This window comes from Rhineura floridana, chromosome 1 (genome assembly GCF_030035675.1).
Source record: "Rhineura floridana isolate rRhiFlo1 chromosome 1, rRhiFlo1.hap2, whole genome shotgun sequence".
NCBI lineage: Eukaryota > Metazoa > Chordata > Lepidosauria > Squamata > Rhineuridae > Rhineura > Rhineura floridana.
This window is the reverse complement of record NC_084480.1, coordinates 108,403,907-108,425,122: the sequence shown is the minus strand read 5'-3', so window position 1 is coordinate 108,425,122 and position 21,216 is coordinate 108,403,907. Positions and strand designations below refer to the sequence as shown.

At 43.4% G+C, this 21,216-nt stretch overlaps 1 protein-coding gene across 7 annotated transcripts in view; it reads right to left on the bottom strand.

Moving 5' to 3' along the window:
• Positions 1–21,216, bottom strand: part of SMARCA2 (SWI/SNF related, matrix associated, actin dependent regulator of chromatin, subfamily a, member 2) — a 166,370-nt gene that overhangs the window by 52,055 nt on the left and 93,099 nt on the right. For all 7 annotated transcript variants that reach the window (XM_061628942.1, XM_061628910.1, XM_061628932.1 and 4 more), the window contains 7 exons: positions 20,826–20,892; positions 20,095–20,205; positions 12,479–12,721; positions 5,044–5,157; positions 3,654–3,761; positions 2,742–2,828; positions 1,321–1,367 (listed from right to left, as the gene is read on the bottom strand). In XM_061628942.1, coding sequence (XP_061484926.1) covers positions 1,321–1,367; positions 2,742–2,828; positions 3,654–3,761; positions 5,044–5,157; positions 12,479–12,721; positions 20,095–20,205; positions 20,826–20,892 — 777 coding nt within the window. The remainder of the gene's footprint in view (positions 1–1,320; positions 1,368–2,741; positions 2,829–3,653; positions 3,762–5,043; positions 5,158–12,478; positions 12,722–20,094; positions 20,206–20,825; positions 20,893–21,216) is intronic.

Genomic DNA, 21,216 nt, shown 5'->3' with positions numbered 1-21,216 from the left:
GGGAATGGCTGGGGCACCTAGGAGAGTTGGTGGAGCGAGGCATGGCAGAGGGGATGGAGAGATTGGCATGAGGGTGCCTAGCAGAGTGGGTGGGTGGGAGGCCTTAGGGGTGCTGTAGGGTGGAGGTGGGGTTGGCGAGTAAAGGAAACAGCTGCATGAGCCCCTAGTGTGTATGTGTGTGTACATATATATAGATATATATGAGAGAGGGGGGGGCATAGTTCAGTAATCCAGCATCTGCCTTGTATGCAGAAGGTCCCAAATTCAATCCTCAGCATCTCCAGGTAGGGCTGGGAGCGACTCCTGCCTCAAACCCTGGAGAGCCACTTCCAGTCAGTGTAGACAATACTGAGCTGGATGGACCAATGGTCTCACTCAGTGTGTGGCAGCGTCCTTTGTTCCTAATATGTGCTTTCTTCTCAGATATCAGGGTGCACAGTGATCATTTCCCCAAATCCTACACAATGCCCACAAAAAGAAAAGGTCCAAACTAAAACCAAGCAACTGACTAAACACTCAAACCTACAACCTTCTCTGTTGAAGGAAAGAAAAAGATTAGTTCTAGAAAGGAAGTTGCTTCCTAGTTGGTCCTTGGCTGATTCTTTTTCAGTTAGTTAGTCCCTGGCTTCTAGTAGAAAAAAGAATGTTTTGATGTCTGGACCACTGGGAGGTGACAGGTACAGGAAATGGAAAGTACATCACCATTTGTTGATTCAGAAATCTATTAAGGTTCAAAATATATTGCTTTTAGGATCTCTCTGCTTAGTTGCATTTTGGGCTTTTCTAAGGGTGTAGGAGATAACTGGCCCTCTTCCTTCAGAATCTATTAAACATTTGGCCTTCTAAAAATGTGTTTGATAAAACATGGTTCTACAATATGAGGGAGCATTTCTTTAACCAAATACAGATTGATTTATACAACCGGGGTGTGAGCAACCGAACTTAAGCATGTACTTGGATGTAGGCCCATTTATCTGAATGGGATTTACTGGTGAGTAAATATGCATACGATTGTGCTGTTAAAAGTTCCACTGATTTCAGTGCAAGGGATTTAAGCACGTATCTCCAGTGAAACCACTGATTTATTTTGCAACTTATCTTAAAAATGTATGAACTCTCTCACAATGTGCCTATAAATATATGCCCTCTACAAATAAGTGATTACTCCTGAATGTGTCATTTGCTTCCTCAGAAGTAGAGGGTACTTGTTCTCTGAATGGAGCTATTTTAATAAATAACTGCTCTTGAAAGTTGTTAAAAAAAAGCTGCCCAGCAAATGGACAAAGAAATCTTGGAGAGCTACTCAGAAAAAAAAATTACCCATTGATGACACCATTTGCATAGCCCAAATGTTCAGCAAAGGATTCCTGCAAAATAAGAACAGTGAATTATTTGACACTATTAGATTAAAAGATATCCAATATAACTCTTTTAAAACTCATAAATCCAGTTTTGTAGTGCAACTGCTAGTTAAAATAATAGATTTTAGAAATGATATTTCTCTTATAGGTGCATAGAGACTACATTGCAAACAAACATACTTATTTTATGTTAATTAACTGGCAATCTACTTGCAAGTTATTGAAATTGATTGATTAGGACCAATAAAAAGCCTATTTTGTAACTTAGTACTTTTAAATAAACTATCTTTTTATAAATAGTGTGTATTGGCTTGGAACTAAAGATTCTAAATGTAGTCATTGATTGTTGAACGCTTACTATTGCCATTACCATTGATTAATGAGGGTTAATCCCTTTAGAGTAGCATAGATCTCTGAGAACCCTTCTCTCAGAGAAAGGAATCAGGAAGAAGGGTGGTGGCAGTACTACTACTGAGTAATTACTCCTGAAGGAGGGAAAGATTTTGCCTGGGAAGCAGAGACCCAAAGAAGTTGGGACTGTTCTCAGAAGCAAAGAACCCCCCTTGGGGTGCTGAGGGCAAGGGACTCCCGGGGGACAATTCTTTGACAAGCGCTACTCATCAATGGTGTAGCAGTGATGTCCTAAGTTGCCTCACACCATCAATGTATACAAGTTGTGATGCTACATAAGTTGTTAAACCCATCCCAAACAACACTTCTTTCCAGTGCAACAGTTCATAGGACTATGTAGCCCCATATAATTCAGAATACCAGCACTCCAACTCTCAAATACGATAGCTTCATCTTTCTGAACTATGTTGTTGCTTCTGCCACCCTAACATTTTGTCTACATGCTTTGGTTTAAAAATGAGATAAGATATTTTCATGGGTTCATCTGCCTCTCAAGAGCATTCTGTACTACTGAAAGCAATAGGCCCTGAAACAATATTGTAGATTATCTTAAAAGACTCAACCAGAGTTCAGGAATAGATTCCTGAAATGCAAATATACAATATTTGACAACTTTCTGCTGACTCTTCTATTTATTACATAAAATGGTCTAATTTAACAAAAGACCCCAAAAGCAAAAAGTCCATTGAAGCCAGGTCAATAACACTCAAGCAATGGCAGAGCTTCACCCAATTGCTTTGGCAATATGGGGACAAGTTTCCTTTTCCCACCTCGTACAATGTACAAACACTTTTAGCCCTGTTCACAAATGTCCCCCAAGATCACTAAAAGGGGGCCAATTTTGCATGTAGTAAGGATTTCCCAGTTTGGCTCTGCCCTACATAACACTATTTAAGACCAGAAAAAAGCACAAGAATACTCCTCTATCACATTAACCTTCAAGAAAACAAAACCACAAGGTTGATTTACCTCAATGTGCTGAAACATATATGGGTGGTTGCATATTTTTCTCAACTGCATGATGGTATTCATAAGAGTTTTGGCTCCTCCTTTTCCCTGAGGAAGAAACAGAAGAGAGATCATGAATTCAAATGAAAATTTGGGCACAAGCTCACGTCCAACAAAATATGGCTTACTTCATTATTACTATGTAACATAACATACTTTATGTCTCTGGTAATACCCTCTACCCTTCATATCCCAAACAATGCAACTCCTATTTCTGTTACTTAAAATAATAGTGATTTTCCTGACTTGTAGGGACTTTACTCCCATGTTCCACCCTTTCTTCTCCACTTATTTGTGAAAACCTGTTCATGGGATGTAACAAAAATCTGTCAGTGGACAGAACAATTCAAACTGCAACTGGAGAGCAGTGGAGCAGAGGGGCATAGTAATTGCAGTGCTGCATCTGAGACCCTGCTGGCTCATTCCAGCCAGGGAAGAAGGTGGGAGGCGTGTGTCTTTTTTTTTTTTTTCTAATGCTACACTTACTTCAGGTTGGTGAGCTGAGGGGCCCAAGCACCTGATTCCTTGGGGGATCAATGGGGCTTTGGATCTAGTGGACTCAAGGTACCAGCACCACACTCCATCCTGCAATGCCCTGGTTTGGGGCTTTCTATTGGCTACCACCAGCAGGTACCTTTCTGTCCTTTCTGCCCACCCCACACCCCAACTGGCCGTGCTCCTCTCTGCCAGCAGAGAGATGGCTATGTGCTATCCAACCACCACTCCCAAACCATGAATGTGTATATAAATGTTGCACTGTATGTCATCTTTGACTCGTCAAAGCTTAAGAAGACTCATGCCATGTAATTCTCATTTAGGGAAGGTTTATTCTGGAAAAAACTGAGATTCTCTAAATGTTAAAAGTCTTCTTACCTTCTTGTCCTTCTCAGAGCCATCAGTTAGGAGGATTCCCTTGGCTTGCATGTGGCGGTAGAGAATCTTCTGAAGCGCTGACATATCACACTTTATCACATATTCAACCTAGTGTGAAGAAAAAAATAGTAAATAATTCAGAATTCTCAAAAATTCTCAGTAACAGACATGCATAGCCCTATCTAGAATTTTCAAACCATCTTTACCAGTAAATAGCTTACAGACAAATCAGACAAACGTATAGATAAATTGTAATCAGACAAACATATAGATAAAAAGAGTATTAGCTAAAATGGACTTTGGATGTTGTCTCATTTTCCTGCTATCTCTAAATGTCTGACTTCAAGGGACGACGATATTGAAGAGGGTCAACTCCACCATCACACAGAAGACATCCTCTAAAGCAGGATTGGGCACATATCAGGCTTGTGGGATTTACTTTGCTTTATTTGAACCCAAAAGCCAGAGTTGGCTGCAAATGACATAAACCAAGAATTTGTTTTGAGTACCAGAACTGAACTAAGCTAACAGTTCTGCACACAAATTCACTCCTGGTTACCCAAAGCTTTCTTCATTTCAGCAGCGTATTTTAATTGAGATTACCTGCTTCTGCCCACTCCTGCTCTGAATTTGGATCTTCTGGAAGAGCTCCGAGTGATTTGCAGTAGATCAGCAAGGATTTCTGATGCCCAGTTGTTTACCAATAGCAGCAACAAAATGACTCCCCCACTACATTATACAGCTGAAATGAATAAAGCCTGAGGGGATGGGGTAACTAGGAGTGGATTTTTGTGTAGGATTGTGAGCTCCTGGCCTCAGAATTCTTTCGTTCTAGATGTATGTCTTTTGAACCTAACAAGCACTGGCACTAGGAATTGTCTGTGCTGTGAAAGAATCTGACAATGTCCCAGTGAGGTGGATTATTGAGATTGTACCTAAGGCAATACAAAATAAAACCAACAATCAATGGAAAGGTGACTGATGAATGTTATGAATAAGGAGGGTTACAGAACAACTATTAAGCAGACTGTAACTCTGTAGACTGAGAAGCAAAGGTGCAATTGTAACTCAAAGGTAAATCAGCAAACGACAGTTCCCACATTGTAATGGACCAACTATAGAGACAATAGCAATTATTATTATTACAGGACAGTTGGTCAATGAGTTATTATGCAAATGAGTTCTATGACTTCCTGAACATTGGCACTGCAAAGAGATCAGTGCTATTCTCTGCTCGCAATACAGAATGGTAAAATATGGCAAGATTTAGAGCCAACAAAGATCAATTTGCCTGAATCTTTGTACAGCAACATGTTTCTTCAGTGGAGTTATGAATTTTGGGTTTAATATATGATATTAGAAAACTTCAGCCCGCGTTCCCTACACAAACCTTTTCTGGCAGCTGGGATTCAACCTCTTTCTTCAGCCTCCTTAACAAGAAGGGTCGTAGAACTTTGTGGAGACGCCGAATGATCAGAATAGTCTCCTCCTCATTTAAATCAACCTGCAGGAACATAATGGAAATAAGAAATACGATGTTTTTTAAAAAGAAAATGAGAACATTTTAATTTTTTCCCAATGAAAACAGAATTCCACTGTTTAAATCATAGCATGTATTACATGGTTTAGAAAACTGAGAATCTGAAGAGGTATTTCTGTCAAGTAATTTATAAAGGGGTTAATATCATTATGTTAAGGCTGAAAGTATGCCTTAAAAATGGACCATTGGTCTCACCTGAAGGGTGATTTTCCCAGGTATCATGTCATCACATGGGTAACAATGCCATCTAGCATCCGAAGGCAAGAATGTATTGAAGTCAAGACCTGGGGCATCAAGCCCCTCCCACTCCAGTTCATTCGTGATGAAGCCGAAGTGAGATATCTGAGAAAATATAAAAGGCCAAAGGGCCTACCAGCAAGGAAAATAGAGACACTGTCCCAAATAATAACACAGAACTACATTCATTTTAACAGTTCTAGAAAGGTCTTGACTCAACTATACAGTGCAAAACAGTACAACTCTGAAGAGTAATAATTTGAAAGATGGTACAAAATACCCAGACGACCTCCAACAGGGAGGGTCGTGATGGCATGATACCTGGGAAAATCGCCCTTCAGGTGAGGCCAATGGTCCATATTCCCCAGGTAGCATGCTATCACGTGGGATGTACCAAAGCAGCCCCCAACAGGCAGGGACCACCCACTGATTACTTGTCAGAAAGAACCTGTTGCAAAACACGCCTACCAAAAGAGGCATCGGCAGAGGCGTAATGGTCTATCTTATAATGTTTAATAAAGGAGTCTGGAGTAGACCATACAGCCGCTCTGCAAATCTCTGCAAGAGGTGCGTTGGCTGTGAAAGCAGCCGTAGTGGCTGCTGACCTAGTCGAATGCACTGTTATCTTTCTAGGCACTGGAAGCTTAAGTGACTCATAGGCCAATGCAATGCAGGCGCGCACAGCCAACAGGATAAAGTTGAGTTAGCAACCTTTTTCCCCAGAGTACGAGGGTGAAAGGATACAAACAATGAATCCGATAATCTTATGTCCTGGGTTTGAGACAGGTAGGTCTTGAGGGCCCTCTGGACATCTAGCGAGTGCCAGGCCTTCTCCAGTGGATGGATGGGGTTCAGACAGAACGAGGGAAGAACAATGTCCTGGATGCAGTGGAAAGCTGAATTGACCTTGGGGCGAAAGGACAGGTCTGGGCGCAACACCACTGAGTCCTTATGGAAGATGCAGAGATGGCAGGCCAAGGACAGTGCCCTCAACTCTGAAACTCTTCTCGCCGAGGTGACCTCCACCAGGAACAGGACCTTGAAGGACAACAGTCGCAACGGCACTGATCGAAGGGGTTCAAAGGGAGGGCACTGCAGAACTTGCAGGACCTTTGATAAACTCCACGAAGGAAAACGGTGACATACTGCCGATGACAGAAAGGCAGCTCCCTTCAAAAAGTGTCTGATAAGCGGATGTGAGCCCATAGGAACACCAGGAGATGACACGGAGAGAATAGAGGATATGGTGGAAGCAAGGCAACACAAGGTGTTAGCTTTGAGTCCCATCTTCAGACCTCTATGTAGAAACTGCAACACCTTTTGCACAGTAGCTTGAGAGGGTTGGAAGTCCTGGGACTCACACCATTTGGAAAAGGTAAACCAAGTACTCTGGTAGATGTGAAACGTTGACAGCCTTCTGGATGCCAGGATTGTATCCACAACCCCATGAGATGGCCCTGCGTGGATCAACTGTCCCCGTTCAAACGCCAAGCTGTCAGACTGAGCCATTTGGGGTCCGGGTGCTATATTGGACCCTGTGACAAATGATCTGGCCTGACTGGCAACCTCCAATGATCTGTTACTGCCAGAGAAAGCAAGTCCGAGAACCACAGCTGGCAAGGCCAGTACGCAGCTGCACCGGCGCAGCTGCACTGGCTACCGATATGTTTCCGGGCCAGATTCAAAGTGTTGGTTCTTACCTATAAAGCCCTAAACGGCATCGGACCGCAATATCTGGTGGAGCGCCTCTCTCGCTATGTACCTACCCGTTCACTACGCTCGACGTCGAAGGCCCTTCTCCGGGTCCCAACTCATAAAGAGGCCCGGAGATCAACAACTAGATCTAGGGCCTTCTTGGTGGTGGCCCCCGAACTATGGAATGCCCTCCCAGACGAGATACGCCTGGCGCCTTCTTTATTATCTTTTCGGCGCCAGGTAAAAACCTACCTTTTCGCCCAGGCTTTTTAAACATTTTAAATTTAATTTTAAACCTAATATGGATTTTAATTTATAAACTCATGGCAATTCTATTTTGGATTTTTATCATGTTATATTTTTCACACTTGCTCATATTTTAATTGTGATTTTATTTGTTGTACACCACCCTGAGAGCTTTCTGCTATAGGGCAGTCTAGAAATGTAATTAAATAAATAAAATAAAATAAATAAATAAATACGGGGCTATCAGGACCAGTCTGGCCCTTTTGCGTCGCAGCTTTCTCAGCGTCCTGCCCAGTAGCGGTATCGGGGGAAAGGTGTACAGCAGGCCATCCGGCCACGGTGTCAACAGTGCATCTACAGATTCCACGGTCATTTCCAGATACCTCAAGAAGTACCGGGGCAGCTGGCAATTGTGACTGGAAGCAAACAGATCCACCGAGAGGATGCTGAACTGACATTGGAGAAGACTGAACACCAGCGGGTGAAGTTTCCATTCTCCCAGAATCACCTGTTGTCTGCTGAGCCAGTCGGCTGTCACATTCAAAACTCCACTGAGATGCTCTGCCCTCAGTAATTTCAGATGCATTTCGGCCCAGTCGAAAAGTTGGGACACTTCCATCTGGAGGGAAATTGACCTGGTTCCCCCTTGCCTGTTCAAGTGCGATTTCATGCAGGAGTTGTCTGTCCAAACCAATACATGGTCCAAAAGGAATATAGGTTGAAAATGTCAAAGGGCGAGGTGGACAGCTCTCAGTTCCAGCCAGTTGATGCTCTGATTCTTCTCCAAGCTGGACCAGACACCCTGAACAAATTGGAAATTGCTGTGGAGGCCCCAGCTGGACAGGCTGGTATCTGTGCTTATTACAGTCCTGTCTGGTTCTTGGAATGGAGTTCCCTTGCTGAGGTTTTGGGATGTCAACCACCATCAGAAGGAAAGACAATGCAGGATCCAGGTGGATTACCTGGTGGTTGGAACTGGCAATGTCCCGCTGGAAAGGCAGTAAGGCCCACTGGAGGGGTTGAGTATGATGCAGAGCCCACGGTACAATGTGAATGGTGGAAACATGCATCCCCAGAGCCTTTGCCAGAAGCATTACTTCCGCCCTCGAGCGATGTGACAGGAGCAGTGCCATATTTCTGATGGCTACAATGCGATCTGGTGACAGGAAGATCATGGCCTGTGTGGTATCCAATATCACTCCCAGATGCTGCAGTCATTGAGTTGGCTGTAGGTGACTTTTGTTGATGTTGACTAGCCAACCATGGGTGCGCAGAACCTTGAGGGTACTGTAAATGTGATAGCAGGCCCGGTCCCTGGTTCCCGCCCAAATTAGCAAATCGTCCAAATAGGGATAGATATGTACACCCTGGAGGAGGAGGAGGAGGAAGTAAGCCACCAGGGTGAGCAAAATTTTGGTGAATACTCTCGGGGGCGACGAGAGTCCAAATGGCATCACCAGGTATTGAAAGTGATGAGGGCCAAAGGCAAACCGTATAAACCTTCTGTGAGCACGGCAGATAGGAACGTGGAGGTAAGCCTTCTTTAGATCTATGGAGGCCAGAAAGTCCCCTTCCTGTTGAGCTTCTATAATGGACACCAGGGACTCCATTTTCAATCATCGATACTTCATGAAACGGTTGACGAACTTGAGGTCTAACACCGCCCTCCACAACAGATCTCGCTTGGGAACTGCAAACAGGAGAGAGTAAACCCCTTTTGACCTCTCTGCTGATGGTACTGGTTCTGTTGCAGCTATGTTGAGGAGATGAGCTATAGCTTCCTGCATGATCCAGCACCTGTCTCGAGCTCTGGGAAGAGGAGAGGGAAGGAATCTGTCCGGAGGGATTAACCAAAACTCCAATACATAACCGTGAGAGAAGAGATCTCTGATCCAAGCGTCCTGTGTCAAACGCAGCCAGTGGTTTGCATACAGAAGCAATCTGCCTCCGACAGGGATAGCGTCAGTACTGTCTGCGCTGATGAGCTCCCTTACCATATGAGGAGGCACCTTGATGTCCCTGGTTCTGAACTTTGTTTTGAAAATGCTGTTTGTGCCAGGATCCCCTGGAGGAACAGAATCTGGTAGATCGAGAATCGCAGCCCCGGCCCCCAGGCCGCGCACCTCGAAAGGGCTGAAACTAGTGGTATGGAGTGAAACGTCTGAATAGCCTGCGATCATGCTTCTTGGATGTGGCCAATATTGGCTTTCGATTATCTTTGGGGTCTACCAAGACCGCTTTGAGGGCTTCCTCTCCGAAAAGTAATGAGCCCGAGAAGGGGACCCTCGACAAGTTGACCCTGGCCGTAGAATCCGCATCCCAGTGCCTGAGCCAAAGCGTACGCCGAGCAACCACCTGTGCGGCTAGGGCCTGCGCTCCCAGCTAAGTTGCATCTAAGGTAGCATCAGCCACAAACACTGCAGCCTTGTGTAACTTCACCAGGCCCTTCCTGAGTCTGACTGGATCTGGATTAGGATCATCTAAAAGTTTGTCCAGCCACATCATAGAAGCTCTTGAGAAGATGGAAGCTGCAGCAGACGCCCGAATAGTAAAGGTGGTAGCCTTGTGATTTTTCCACAGAGCGTAGTCTATCCATCGCTCAGAAGGATCCTTCAGCTGTGAGTCCCCTTCTTTCGGTAGGAGGGACCTTGAGACCAAACTAAGAATCAGCTCATCTATCCCTGGGACGTTCAGGCGATTCATTAACTCTGGGACCAAGACACAGAGTCTGTTGGCAAGGATAGAGAAATGGCGTGCCTGCAGCGGGTGAGCCCATTCTTCCTTGGCCAGTTTGTCGATAGGGTCTGGCACAGGAAGGTAGTGATCTGCCAATCTGGGAGATTTGAGGACCTTGGCTCCCTTTACAGGAGGAGTGGTAGATTCAGGTTGTAAAGGTTGGAGGCCTAAAGTGTCCAGAACTCTACGAGTGAGGAGAAGATAGTTGGCCGAATCAAAAAGGCGATAGGACGAATCCTCCTCCAGTTCTGAATCACCGTTCCACTCATCTCCCTCGGTTTGTAGAGAACACGAAGGATCCTCCAAACCGGTAATCTCATCGCCAATCCTGCCTCCAGCAACATCAAATGGGTTTGGTGAGGGTGGTGGAACTACATCATTGTAGCAGCAATGACCCATGTTGCCAGATTGTCGCTGCGCACTCTCCTGAAGCAATGGATTTGCCTGTGACCGTGACTGCGCTTGTGAGAAGAAGCCTGGTATGTTCTGCAACTGTGAGAGAAATTCAGGAGACAACTGAAACCCCAGTAGAGCGGCAAGAGCGGCCAACTAAGGATCTGAGGGCACTGGCTGCCCTTGGCGGATCAGAGGTGGCTGCCTTTGTTGAGGCAAAATTGCAGGGGGCTCATCAGACTGGTGAGACGTATGAGCTCTAGTTGGTGACATGGGTTGAGACGGACAGCCCACATCTGGTTGGCTAGGGAACCCCTCAAATTTGTCCTCGGACAACTCGGCAGGAAAATGAAAGAGGGCTGTTAAACTTTCTTGGCCAGCATCCTCTGAAGCCGGGACAGACATGTATCGTGCTCGCTTGGCAGCACTGTGGCTAGATAAGTGTTTGGTTTTAGCGACAGCCTTGGAGTGAAGTCTGGGTTGCTTGTGCTTAGTAGACTTGTGATGCGACGTGGCCTTGCACGGCTGTTTTGCCCATCGCATGAGCTGCCTCTGGCTGTCGATCCGCCATTATATACATGCACAAAGGTGGGGGGTGCGGTATATATATCACCAACACATGCACAAAGGTGGGGGGTGCGGTGTGGAGAGGGGCTTCAGTACACGCCCACAGTCAAGGGAAACGGTACAACCCTAAGTCCACTACTGGCTCAAGTACACACGCAGCTGGAGAGGTGCAGTACTGCTCTTGTGGCGTTAATATGTAGAAGCCTGTCTGTTCAGGCCTCTCCATCACTTTCTGCCTTTAGGTATTATTATAATTATTGTATTTTAAACTTAGAAGAATATAGTCTAAATATCCCCCTCACTGGAACAATGCACACACAAGAAAACGTGAAGGTGTGAGGAGGAACAGGAAGGAGTTAAGCCAAGCTGTTCCTTGAACTAAAAGAGTAGGGGGAAAGGCAACGGACAAAATGGCGCCCGCTGAAAAAGAGCGGGAAAATTTCTCTGGCGACCGTACAGGAGACAGGAGCAGGCCGTTTAACAAAGGCGCAATGATGGCTGTCACGTAGCCAGAGAAACTCCAGATGGAGCAGGGGAAAGTATCCCACCTGTGTTCAAACAAATGTGAGGAAGCTGCTGCCTCAGCAAAAAATAAAGAGCGGCCGCCGCATCCTCGTCACGGCCGCAGTAGTGATCCGGGGAGGGGGCGCAGCCGCATTCTCCTCACGGCCGCAATAGCGAGTCCGGGGGGGCACAGCCGGGTGGAAGAAATCCTCACTGCAGGAAACACTAGGCAAGCCGCCAACAAAGGCTGCAATAAAGGAAGCCACATTCGTGAGCTCCTAGCAGCCAAAAAATACAAAGCTGCCGCCGCCTGGGTAGAAAGGAAGCTGGCGGCAAGAACAGGCTTTGCCGCAGGCTCCTAACAAAAGGAGAGTAAAATAGCTGCCGCTGCAAAGGACAAGAGGCGCAGTAAAGCGGGGCTCGGAGGACGAAGAAACGTCTCCGCCTGAGGGGGAACAGCAGCCACTGCTGACCCCAAAACAAAAAAGGCGAGGAAAAGGTAGGGCATGAAAAAATGGGGAAGACCAAAACAAAACCCCCAATAAGCCCCAACTAGATCAAAAGAACAGTGAAAGAGGGGAGGGAACAGGTGGAAGCACAAATTCGCAAGCACAACCCAGTCCCCCACACTCTCTCACTACAACACACACACACTTAACTTAGTTTTAAAACTACTCCTAAAAGTGGATATAACTGCCTGGGACGAAGGCAAGAATGAACTGGAGTGGGAGGGGCTTGATGCCCCAGGTCTTGACTTCAATACGTTCTTGCCTTCGGATGCTAGATGGTGTTGTTACCCATGTGATGGCATGCTACCTGGGGAAAATATACCTTAGCTATCGTATAAAATATATTTTACATTGTTTGTATTGTAATCTCTGTAAGTTTAATCAAACTCATAAAGTACCCTTTCTCCAGTCATGGCAAAAGGGGCGTTGAACCACTGTTCAAAGGTACTGCAACTCTTGAAAATTGTTGGGAGGAGGAAATTAAGGAGAGCCCAAAGTTCTGGTAGTTTGTTCTGCAGTGGAGTTCCAGTCAAGAGAATCCTTCTTGGGGCAACGTAATGAGTATTCAACACCTGAGTCAGCTTGCAGTGATGGTTCTTCATTCGATGGCCTTCATCTACAATCATATATTTCCACCGAATCTATGAAAAAAGATAGTTGACAACTTTATCCCCTGAGCTCTAAACACAGAAGTTCTACAAGAATTATAGTCCTTCAGCTTCAAAAGAAAAAAGTCGGCAGAAATATAACCAGAACATAAAAATCACACAGCTGATTTTTGAAATCGTTTTTATACCCTTTGTGCAATAATAGAAGACAGTGAATGAAGATAGAAGTAGATAAAATTAAACTCATTTCCTCCCCACATAGCGTTGCATTCAACTTAGCGCTAAGGATATTGTTCCAATAGCGCAAGTATTTCGGCTTGTCCAATGGAATCACCTCCTTTGTCCTCCCCAATGTGCTGTTCTGGGGGCTCTCCCGACCTTCCAGAACAGATTTTGGGAAGGGTACGCAGGGTGCCCTGAGGAGGGAGGGGGAGAGAGAGAGAGAGAGAGAGGGAGAGAAGTTCCACTGTGCTAGTGGGAATTCTTGCATTGGCTTCTGCTAGCACAAGTTAGCTGAATACACCCTTAATTTACAGTTGATTTGTGCAAGTCTGTAAAACAGTAGTAATGAATGGCCAGCACTGCAATAAAGTTCAAAATAATTAGATAACTTGGTAGGTAGCAACTAGGTGTGTATCTATTATATAAGAGTATTCTTAATTTAAATTATTGAGGTATGAGAATGCATGTAAAGGGAAACAGAGAGCTCAAAGCATGCATTCCAATACATTTTTTTTGGGGGGGAAGGGAGTCATTTTTTAAAACTGAGGTTTGTAAGACTCCAAGACAGCACAATTATAAACAATTTGAAAAGAAAGATAATTTAAAGTGCTATGTTTTATCCACCCATTCTTTAATTTTGGGTGTCGATAATACTGCCCAATAGTTTGCAAAGAGCATTCTGTCTACAGCTAATATATAGGAAATTAGTTCTTTATGCCTGGTCTGACAGATTCTTTCACATAATTTAATAAAAAGAATACTGGATGAAATGGGATTTCAAAAACTAGAATCCTTATTAACTGACATTTTCTTCCAGTATTTTTTTTATATACATAATCACACCTTTCTGCTATAAGTAAGGAAAAACACCCCTTTTTTCTGGCATTTCCAACATGTAGGCAGGTAATTTTTGTTAAATTTATTTATCTTTACTGGGGTAATGTACCACCTTCTCATGATCTTAGAACAACTTTCTCTTATCCGCATATTAGAAGAGAATTTATGAGCCATTTTTCAATTATTTCCCCAGATATCTAATTTCCCCCTGTATATTTATTGATTTATTATATTATATATTGTTTTATTAACTATAGAGGGGCAGAAGGCCATTTAACATTAGTAACCAATTTGGCTAAATAGCAATAGAATGAATCCAGCTGTACTTTTATCGTTGGATACTGAAAAAATGTTTGAAAAATATACTCGCAATTTATATTTGTTACTTTGGAAAAAGAAACAAGAAACAAAAGCCTGTGATAAAAGTGGACAGAGTCGGGGTGTGAAACACATATCTGCTCCATCCCAAGACAGGAAATGGACTGGGGGGAAACACATGCCCAATGGACAAAGACAAGTTTGTGTTTCCTGTCTCTGGCCATGAGAGGTCGATGTAATTCCATCATGTCATGCGTTCACCACATTTGGAGAAATTTGGATCTCCTCAAGAATTTAAAAAGTGAATTCTCTCTTAAATCACAATTTAGGAAAAACGGAATCCTTTCAGATCCATTTGTTTTGGAGAGATACAAGACAGGGTTGCCCTCTATCTCCGTTGATATTTGGTTTATGTTTGGAACCACTGGCATGTGCAATGAGACAGAACAGGGAGATTTCTGGTTTTGTTCATGAGCAAGCTACTCCAAAGCAAGGGGCAACTCAGAGGTACTTTTGGAGTGATGACATTTTTTCTTGCCTTCAACCCACTTGGTGATGTCTTAGTGCCTGCTCAAGAATTTAAATTACAGTAGCTTTGTATGTGGATGATTTACTCTTATTTATTAGTAGACCAGAAACATCTATACCAGAATTAATAAAGATAATTAGTAATTTTGGTACCATTTATGGGTACATGATTAACTTGTTGAAGTCTGAATTAATGCCAGCGGGTAACTGTAGACTGCATACTTTGTATACTAATTTGCAATTTTGGTGGTACCCAGAGGTCCTAACGTATTTTGATATTTTGGTTCCCAAGACATATCTCACAAACAATTAAAATGAACATAAATAGGTTGACAATGGAAGATTTCTAGTGATCTGGAAAGATGGGCATCACTGAAATTTAGTATTTGGGGGTCAGGTTAAGATGAATATTTTAAGTTACAAGACATTTCTTTATGATACTTGAGGAATACATAAATATACTATACTTAATTTCAAAAGTTCAGTGGTACAATAATGTACAGGTGTGTTTTCCTGGCAGGACATGGCAGAACCCTGTTGCCCTCCGATCCACCACCACCCCACCACCACAGAGAAGGAGGCAGGAGAGAAGGGAGCCTCCAGGATGAATACAGTGGAGGTCTCTGCAATAGCCTCTCCAAGCAGGGCAAGACTGCAAAGAAGAAATAGGCAGAGGAGCGCCTCACCAGCTGAACGGGGATTAAAGCTGCCTGGCTGTGCCAGAACACTCCCTGAGTGTGCAAGAGAGCTCTCATGCACACATGAACTCAGCACTAACCATGATTGTCCCCTCTCCACCCGCATTGGCTGATGCAAAGGGAGAGTGATCCTGCTTGGTTGGGTGTGCCAGAGAGCTCCCTGCAGGGAGCTCTTTCACACACCTGAGCTCACGTAAGCAGGATCCCCCCCCCAATCGACTGGTGTGATGACACAGCAATCCAAGCAAGCGCTGTTTGAAGCAGTCTTTAAAGATAGCTGTTTCTTCATCCCTGCATGACAGAAAAGTCTCTGCCAGAGCTGATGTCTGAAAGCAGTTATTGGTTCTGACAGGGACTGGTCCACTGCACAGCAATGAAGGGGAAAAAAAGGGTCTGCATGCCGATCTTTTTTGGAGACTGAAGAGATCAGGTGGGGTGGCCTTTCCATGTTTCTCTGTTCCCCCTTTCAACCTTTGAATGTGGAGCTTGAAAGGAGGGGCACCGGGCAGGTATGAGCTTCATACTTCGAGCCTGGAAGGATAACCACCCAGTGTTGATTACGCAATGGTCTAAGGGCCTCACCCTCTACATTTGAATTTTTTTATATATATATAAACACCAATTTTGTGTGGATACCTATTTGGGCATCTAGAGGGGTTATATTAATGTCTATGTTTAATCTTAGATGGAAGCACTGATGGCTGTATTTTCAATGTGAGCTGACAGTATTATTGTTATTGTATTTATGTATCTTTTCTTTTTCATTGGTTTTTCCCCACTCTCTCTCTTTTTGTTAAATTTGACACTTAATACATAGACAAATAAATAAAAGAATTCCCTTATATTCTGTGCCCATTTCACCATATGTTCTTTCACTAGTTCAGGTTCGGCATCATATTTAACCAAAAGTTGGAAAAATTTTGCTAGTCTATGCCTATTGGTCCTCAGAATTAATTTTTCAAACTCTGTCATCTCTTTTATTTGCTCATGTGATGTGAGATATCCCTGCACAGATGACCTTATCTGAAGTATTCAAACCCACATGGGTTTCTACCTTGCAACCTTCTTCTAATTTTTAAATACAGTATCATTGAACCTTGGGTCACAAGAGCTTATAATCCTTTTAGAGTTGCGTGAACTTTCCCCCCATTTGAAATATTTATTCCTATAATGTATTTTTTTGCTTTCTTTGGGTGCAATCCACCTCCCAGATACGCCAGGCTGAGGGGCTGCCGGATACAGCATAGCTGTGGCCAAGGTTGGTGGCACTCCTGGGTGCTGCTGGCAGCAGACGTTTCCCCGCCCCCAGATGTAGCTTGTGCTGCTGGAGAACTCTGCCACCACCCAGGTGCAGCCAGGACCCGGACAGCTCAGCCGAGACTGGTGCAAGCGGAGCCAGGGCAAGCCCCCCAAAACAGCCAATTGGATGGGGTGGCCCCTTCCACTGGCTCCACTCCTGCCAGCCTCCTCTGAGTTGGTTTGCTCGGTTTAACTTAGAACCAGCTATTTTCCATATCCTTTTATTTGCTTGTCTAGATCCGTTAGTGAATACATGGGCTCTGTCAAAGTTAGAACAGTATCTCCTGCATCTTTTTTTTATTTTAACTCCTTGTTTAGTTTGGCTTCTAATAGCTCTACTGCCAAAATATGTAACAAAGGAGACAGGGAACAGGCATTTCTGGTTCATTTTAACAAAGCAAATATTTTTGAAGAAATACCGTTTTGTAGAGACTTTTGCTTTTGGATCTACATAGATGGCCTAAACTATGTCCTAAATTTTCTTCAGAAATTAAATAAGTTCATTGTTTCATATGCAAGTAGTGGCAGGGCTATAAGCAAAGTAGGTAGAGTAACAAATGTAACTTTGTACAGTAAGCTAGTTTCTACATTCACTCACAAACCCTTTTGTATCTTCAATCAAGAAAGGCAAGAGGCATTATCAGTAGGGCTGCGCTCCGTATTCCAAGAAGGCCTTTAAGCCTCATCTGAGTTGGGTTCAGATAGTGCCAGATCAGTAAGGATCATATATGGTGGCCTAGAGTGATCCAGGGCTATCAGGGGACGGGGCATGGGGGGGGGTGAGTGACAACATTCAATGCCGGGCACTGGCTTCTGGAGGGAGGCGGCCACGGAGCAGCTGCCAGCAAGTCCTGTAACTGACACTGCCCTCTTACGTGGATCTCCGACCCTCCGCTCCAACGATGTCCTCCCTTCAAAGCTGGAGAAGGAATCTCCCTCCCATCACTCTGGGAACTATGTGCCATCCCACAAATGTGCCCTATGCTGGGCTCAAAATAGTTCTTGCATGGTGCAGGTTGCACCTGCCTGTTCTCAGGAGAAAATGAGACACTGTATCTTTCTCCTCCCTCCCAAACATATTTTAAAAAAACTTTAGCCCCACCCTAACTTCAGGGAAAGATCCGGGTGGGGTGGCGTGGGTTGTCCCATCGGGGTGAGGTGGATGGTTTCATCTTCAGGACAGGGCGGACTGGGGCCCACAGATTGAGGCTACGGGGCGGAATGGGAGGGCTATGAACAGCCCTAATTACCAGAGTTCAAGGACAAATTCTAGCCAGTAAAAACACTCTGAGCGTGAAGCAGGGCCAGTGAATGTTATGGTTGGGGATAGCAGGTACAGCCTGGGAAGAGTTCCATGGGATAGATTCAGATGTCTGGAAAGATGCATTTGGCCCCCAGACCTCTCAACTCTGCTCTAAGTGATTCCATAACCATAGGCTTATGGTCTGCATATACACTTGCTTCAATACTGATTTGTATCTTTTGTAACAATGTTGGTGTAATCCAAATCTGCCTTTTCTTTTTTCAGTTTAGAAATTATTTTTCCTTTTTTTATTACATCACTGATACTTCTAACATTTGTAGAAAAAAATCTTGATTGTGTCCATTTTATTTTATTAAAGCTTAGAAACAAATTTTTCTGATCTTAACATCGGGAATAGTTGTCCCCTATACATATCTACTCAGACGTAAACTCTACAGCAGGGGTGGCCACTCTGTGGCTCTCCAGATGCTGCTGGACTACAGTTCCCATCATCCCTGACCATGTATTGGCTGAGACTGATGGGAGCTGTAGTTCAGCAGCATCTGAAGAGCCACAGAGTGGCCACCCCTGCTCTACAGAGTTTAACAGGGATTACTCCCAAGGAAGTGGGTGTAGGACTGCAGCCTAAATATAGGAGTGTTGTTTAAAATCGCTAGTTATTGTCAGAGAGAGGTTCTGAGCCAGCTGGAAGATTGATTGTCCAACTACTACAGTACCAAGTCACAATATTGTTTATATGTCTGATAGCCAAACTGATAAAATATATTGGCTTGGCATCCTTTACCAGACATTCCATATGTGATTACAAACACATGCGAGTTTCATGATGTGAAAAGAAATTCTAATAAGTCAATTGTATATTTCTGGTACATTTGGAAGGTGTATAGTCTTCAAAAGTTTATTTGAGGCAAAAATAAAATCAAGTGCTCCAAACTTAGGTTGTATGAGAACCACTTTACAACTAAAATTACGCCTCCACATACAAGATGCTTCAGGGAGCCACAGGGGCTGCAAAGCAAAGGAAGAATTGGTGAACATCGCCTCCCCACTTCTTCCAGTGGAAACATCCCGTAAGTAGAACTCCTTTCATGGGAAATTTGAATTCAAGCCACTGAAAGTAAGTAGTAGTGTCTTGTTGCCATTACATTTTTTGAAAGCTTTGTTCCAATTTAGCCGAATGTTTACTTTCAGTACAAAGTACTCAATGAAGGTCTTCTTTAGTAAAGGAACTTTGCAACAGCTATCATCCCAGGAAGCTTTAGCTCCTACAGTAATAGGATTAATACAGCATCAGAGCAGCTGCTGAAACTGAAAGCCATTTAGCACACTCTCAATTAAAACAGTAGAATTAGAAGCAGAGCAGTAGGTATGTTAAAAAAATGAAAGTATGGAAATCTTTGCAAATATATTTAAAACCAAAACTATTAGCATTTTACTAAGCTACTCCCAAAAGCCCATCAGAAGGCGCTTGTGCCCAGGAATGAACAAACTCAATTGAATACTAGGCCCAGAGGAAGTGGCCAGAAAACTAGCAAAGGATTGAAATCTCATTAAGAAATTTACATGCTGATGTTTGACAAGTGGGATTAGGGTTATATATAACAACTCAAAGTGAGCTCCATTACCTAAATATCTCCACTTCCACTGAAGCAATGGTTTCCAACGATTAGCCCCCACTTTTCAGAGTCTATTAACTATTCAGGAGATACTGAGATCAAAGCAGTGATTTTGAGCTATCGGGTTTTAATGTACAAGTGAAAATGATCATAACGGGTTTCAGTCTAGTCTCCTATTATCTTTCCACATCCAGAAAGCAGCTACACAGTCTGACTCCTTTTCTCACCGTATTTGTCTATGCACAGAAACAAAGAACAGGAGACAAGCTGTGGATAAAAATGGAATAGCAGGGTTCCAAGATAAATGTTATTAGGCAGAATGATGTAAAGATGGCTATGCTTCTCTACAGAGAGGCGGCTGTGTGGTATTGATGGGATCCACAGGTAGCAAAATCAGTCTCTCATCCACAGTCCTGAAAGTACCACAGCAGGAAAGGAGACCATGAATGGGTTGGAAGAAAGGGCCAACACCTCAATTCAGGCTAAGAAAAACATGGAACTGGCTTTGAAAAACAAGTGATCGTGGACACTGCACCAGGAGTCTCTTTGCTCAGTACAATTCTGGCTATTTAGTGGATGGAGAGGAAACCTTGTCATTGAGAGGAGTCAGAAATATAACATTACCTTAGCAAGAATGTGTTTGTCCTTTATTATGTACTCATAAGTTGTCAAAAGAACATTAAATTTTCCACTACGGAGCTGAGGAACAAGTGATCGACGCATAGCAGGTGTACCCTGAAAAGAGAGAAAAGAAACATAAAATATTTCTAATTATAGTTCACTAAAACAAGGATATCTATGTGCTGAATAAATATGTGTAACAAATGGTCATGAACATGCTGATAACAATGTTAAAACCCTTTTCAGATCAAGCTGAAGAGAAAAGAAATTATAATTACTTTGCAAAAGAAAATGGCAGCTGAACAGAAAACTCCATTCAGATAGATCTAATGTTGCCGGTTTTATGTTGCAGGCACTCTGATGACTGTATCTCTTACACTTGCCTGCATAAAAACATCAGTGGCTGAATTAATCCAATGGTGAACTCACTCGTTATTGGTAAGTCAATCTTGAAATCTCTAATAAAAGACACTATATAAATGTTCACAATAAATTAATATTCAGGAATATACACAGCATTTATTGACTATATTACTCCCATCAGAACCCTTTATGAGCATTAACAATTTCCTGCTGCTTTCAATACCTGAAAGTAACCGTGAGCTATTACAATCAGTACACTTATTTAAGCAATTTTTAGCACATAGCAAAACTATACAACAAAATACATGGTAAAGGGGGGGGGGAAGGTTATACTACCAGCTTTATATTTGTATATAAAAGGACATCCAAACCTTGTAAGAAATTTTCACCACAGAAGGAGCCCATTTGTCAAATTCGTAAGTCCAGTTGGACAAAGTCCTATGGAAAAGATTAAGAATACAAAATATCTTAACATTGATTTCTGAATAAATTTATTTAGAGCTCAGCATTCTTACAATAAAAATAAAAGAGAGGACAAAATCTATAGCCTGATTTTTAATCTTCAAGGTGCAAGATGAATGACAAAATGAAACATCCAGGCTGTGTTGGACTACACTGCTGCAAAAGTGGGGAAAGCTACAAGGGAACCTTCTCTAATCATCTCAGAAAAAGCTGCCTGGGTTTCAGCTCAGGACTCCATTCTCATTCTGGAAGGCTGTTACATGCATGCATAAACTTGCCCAATTTGAATCAAATGTACTA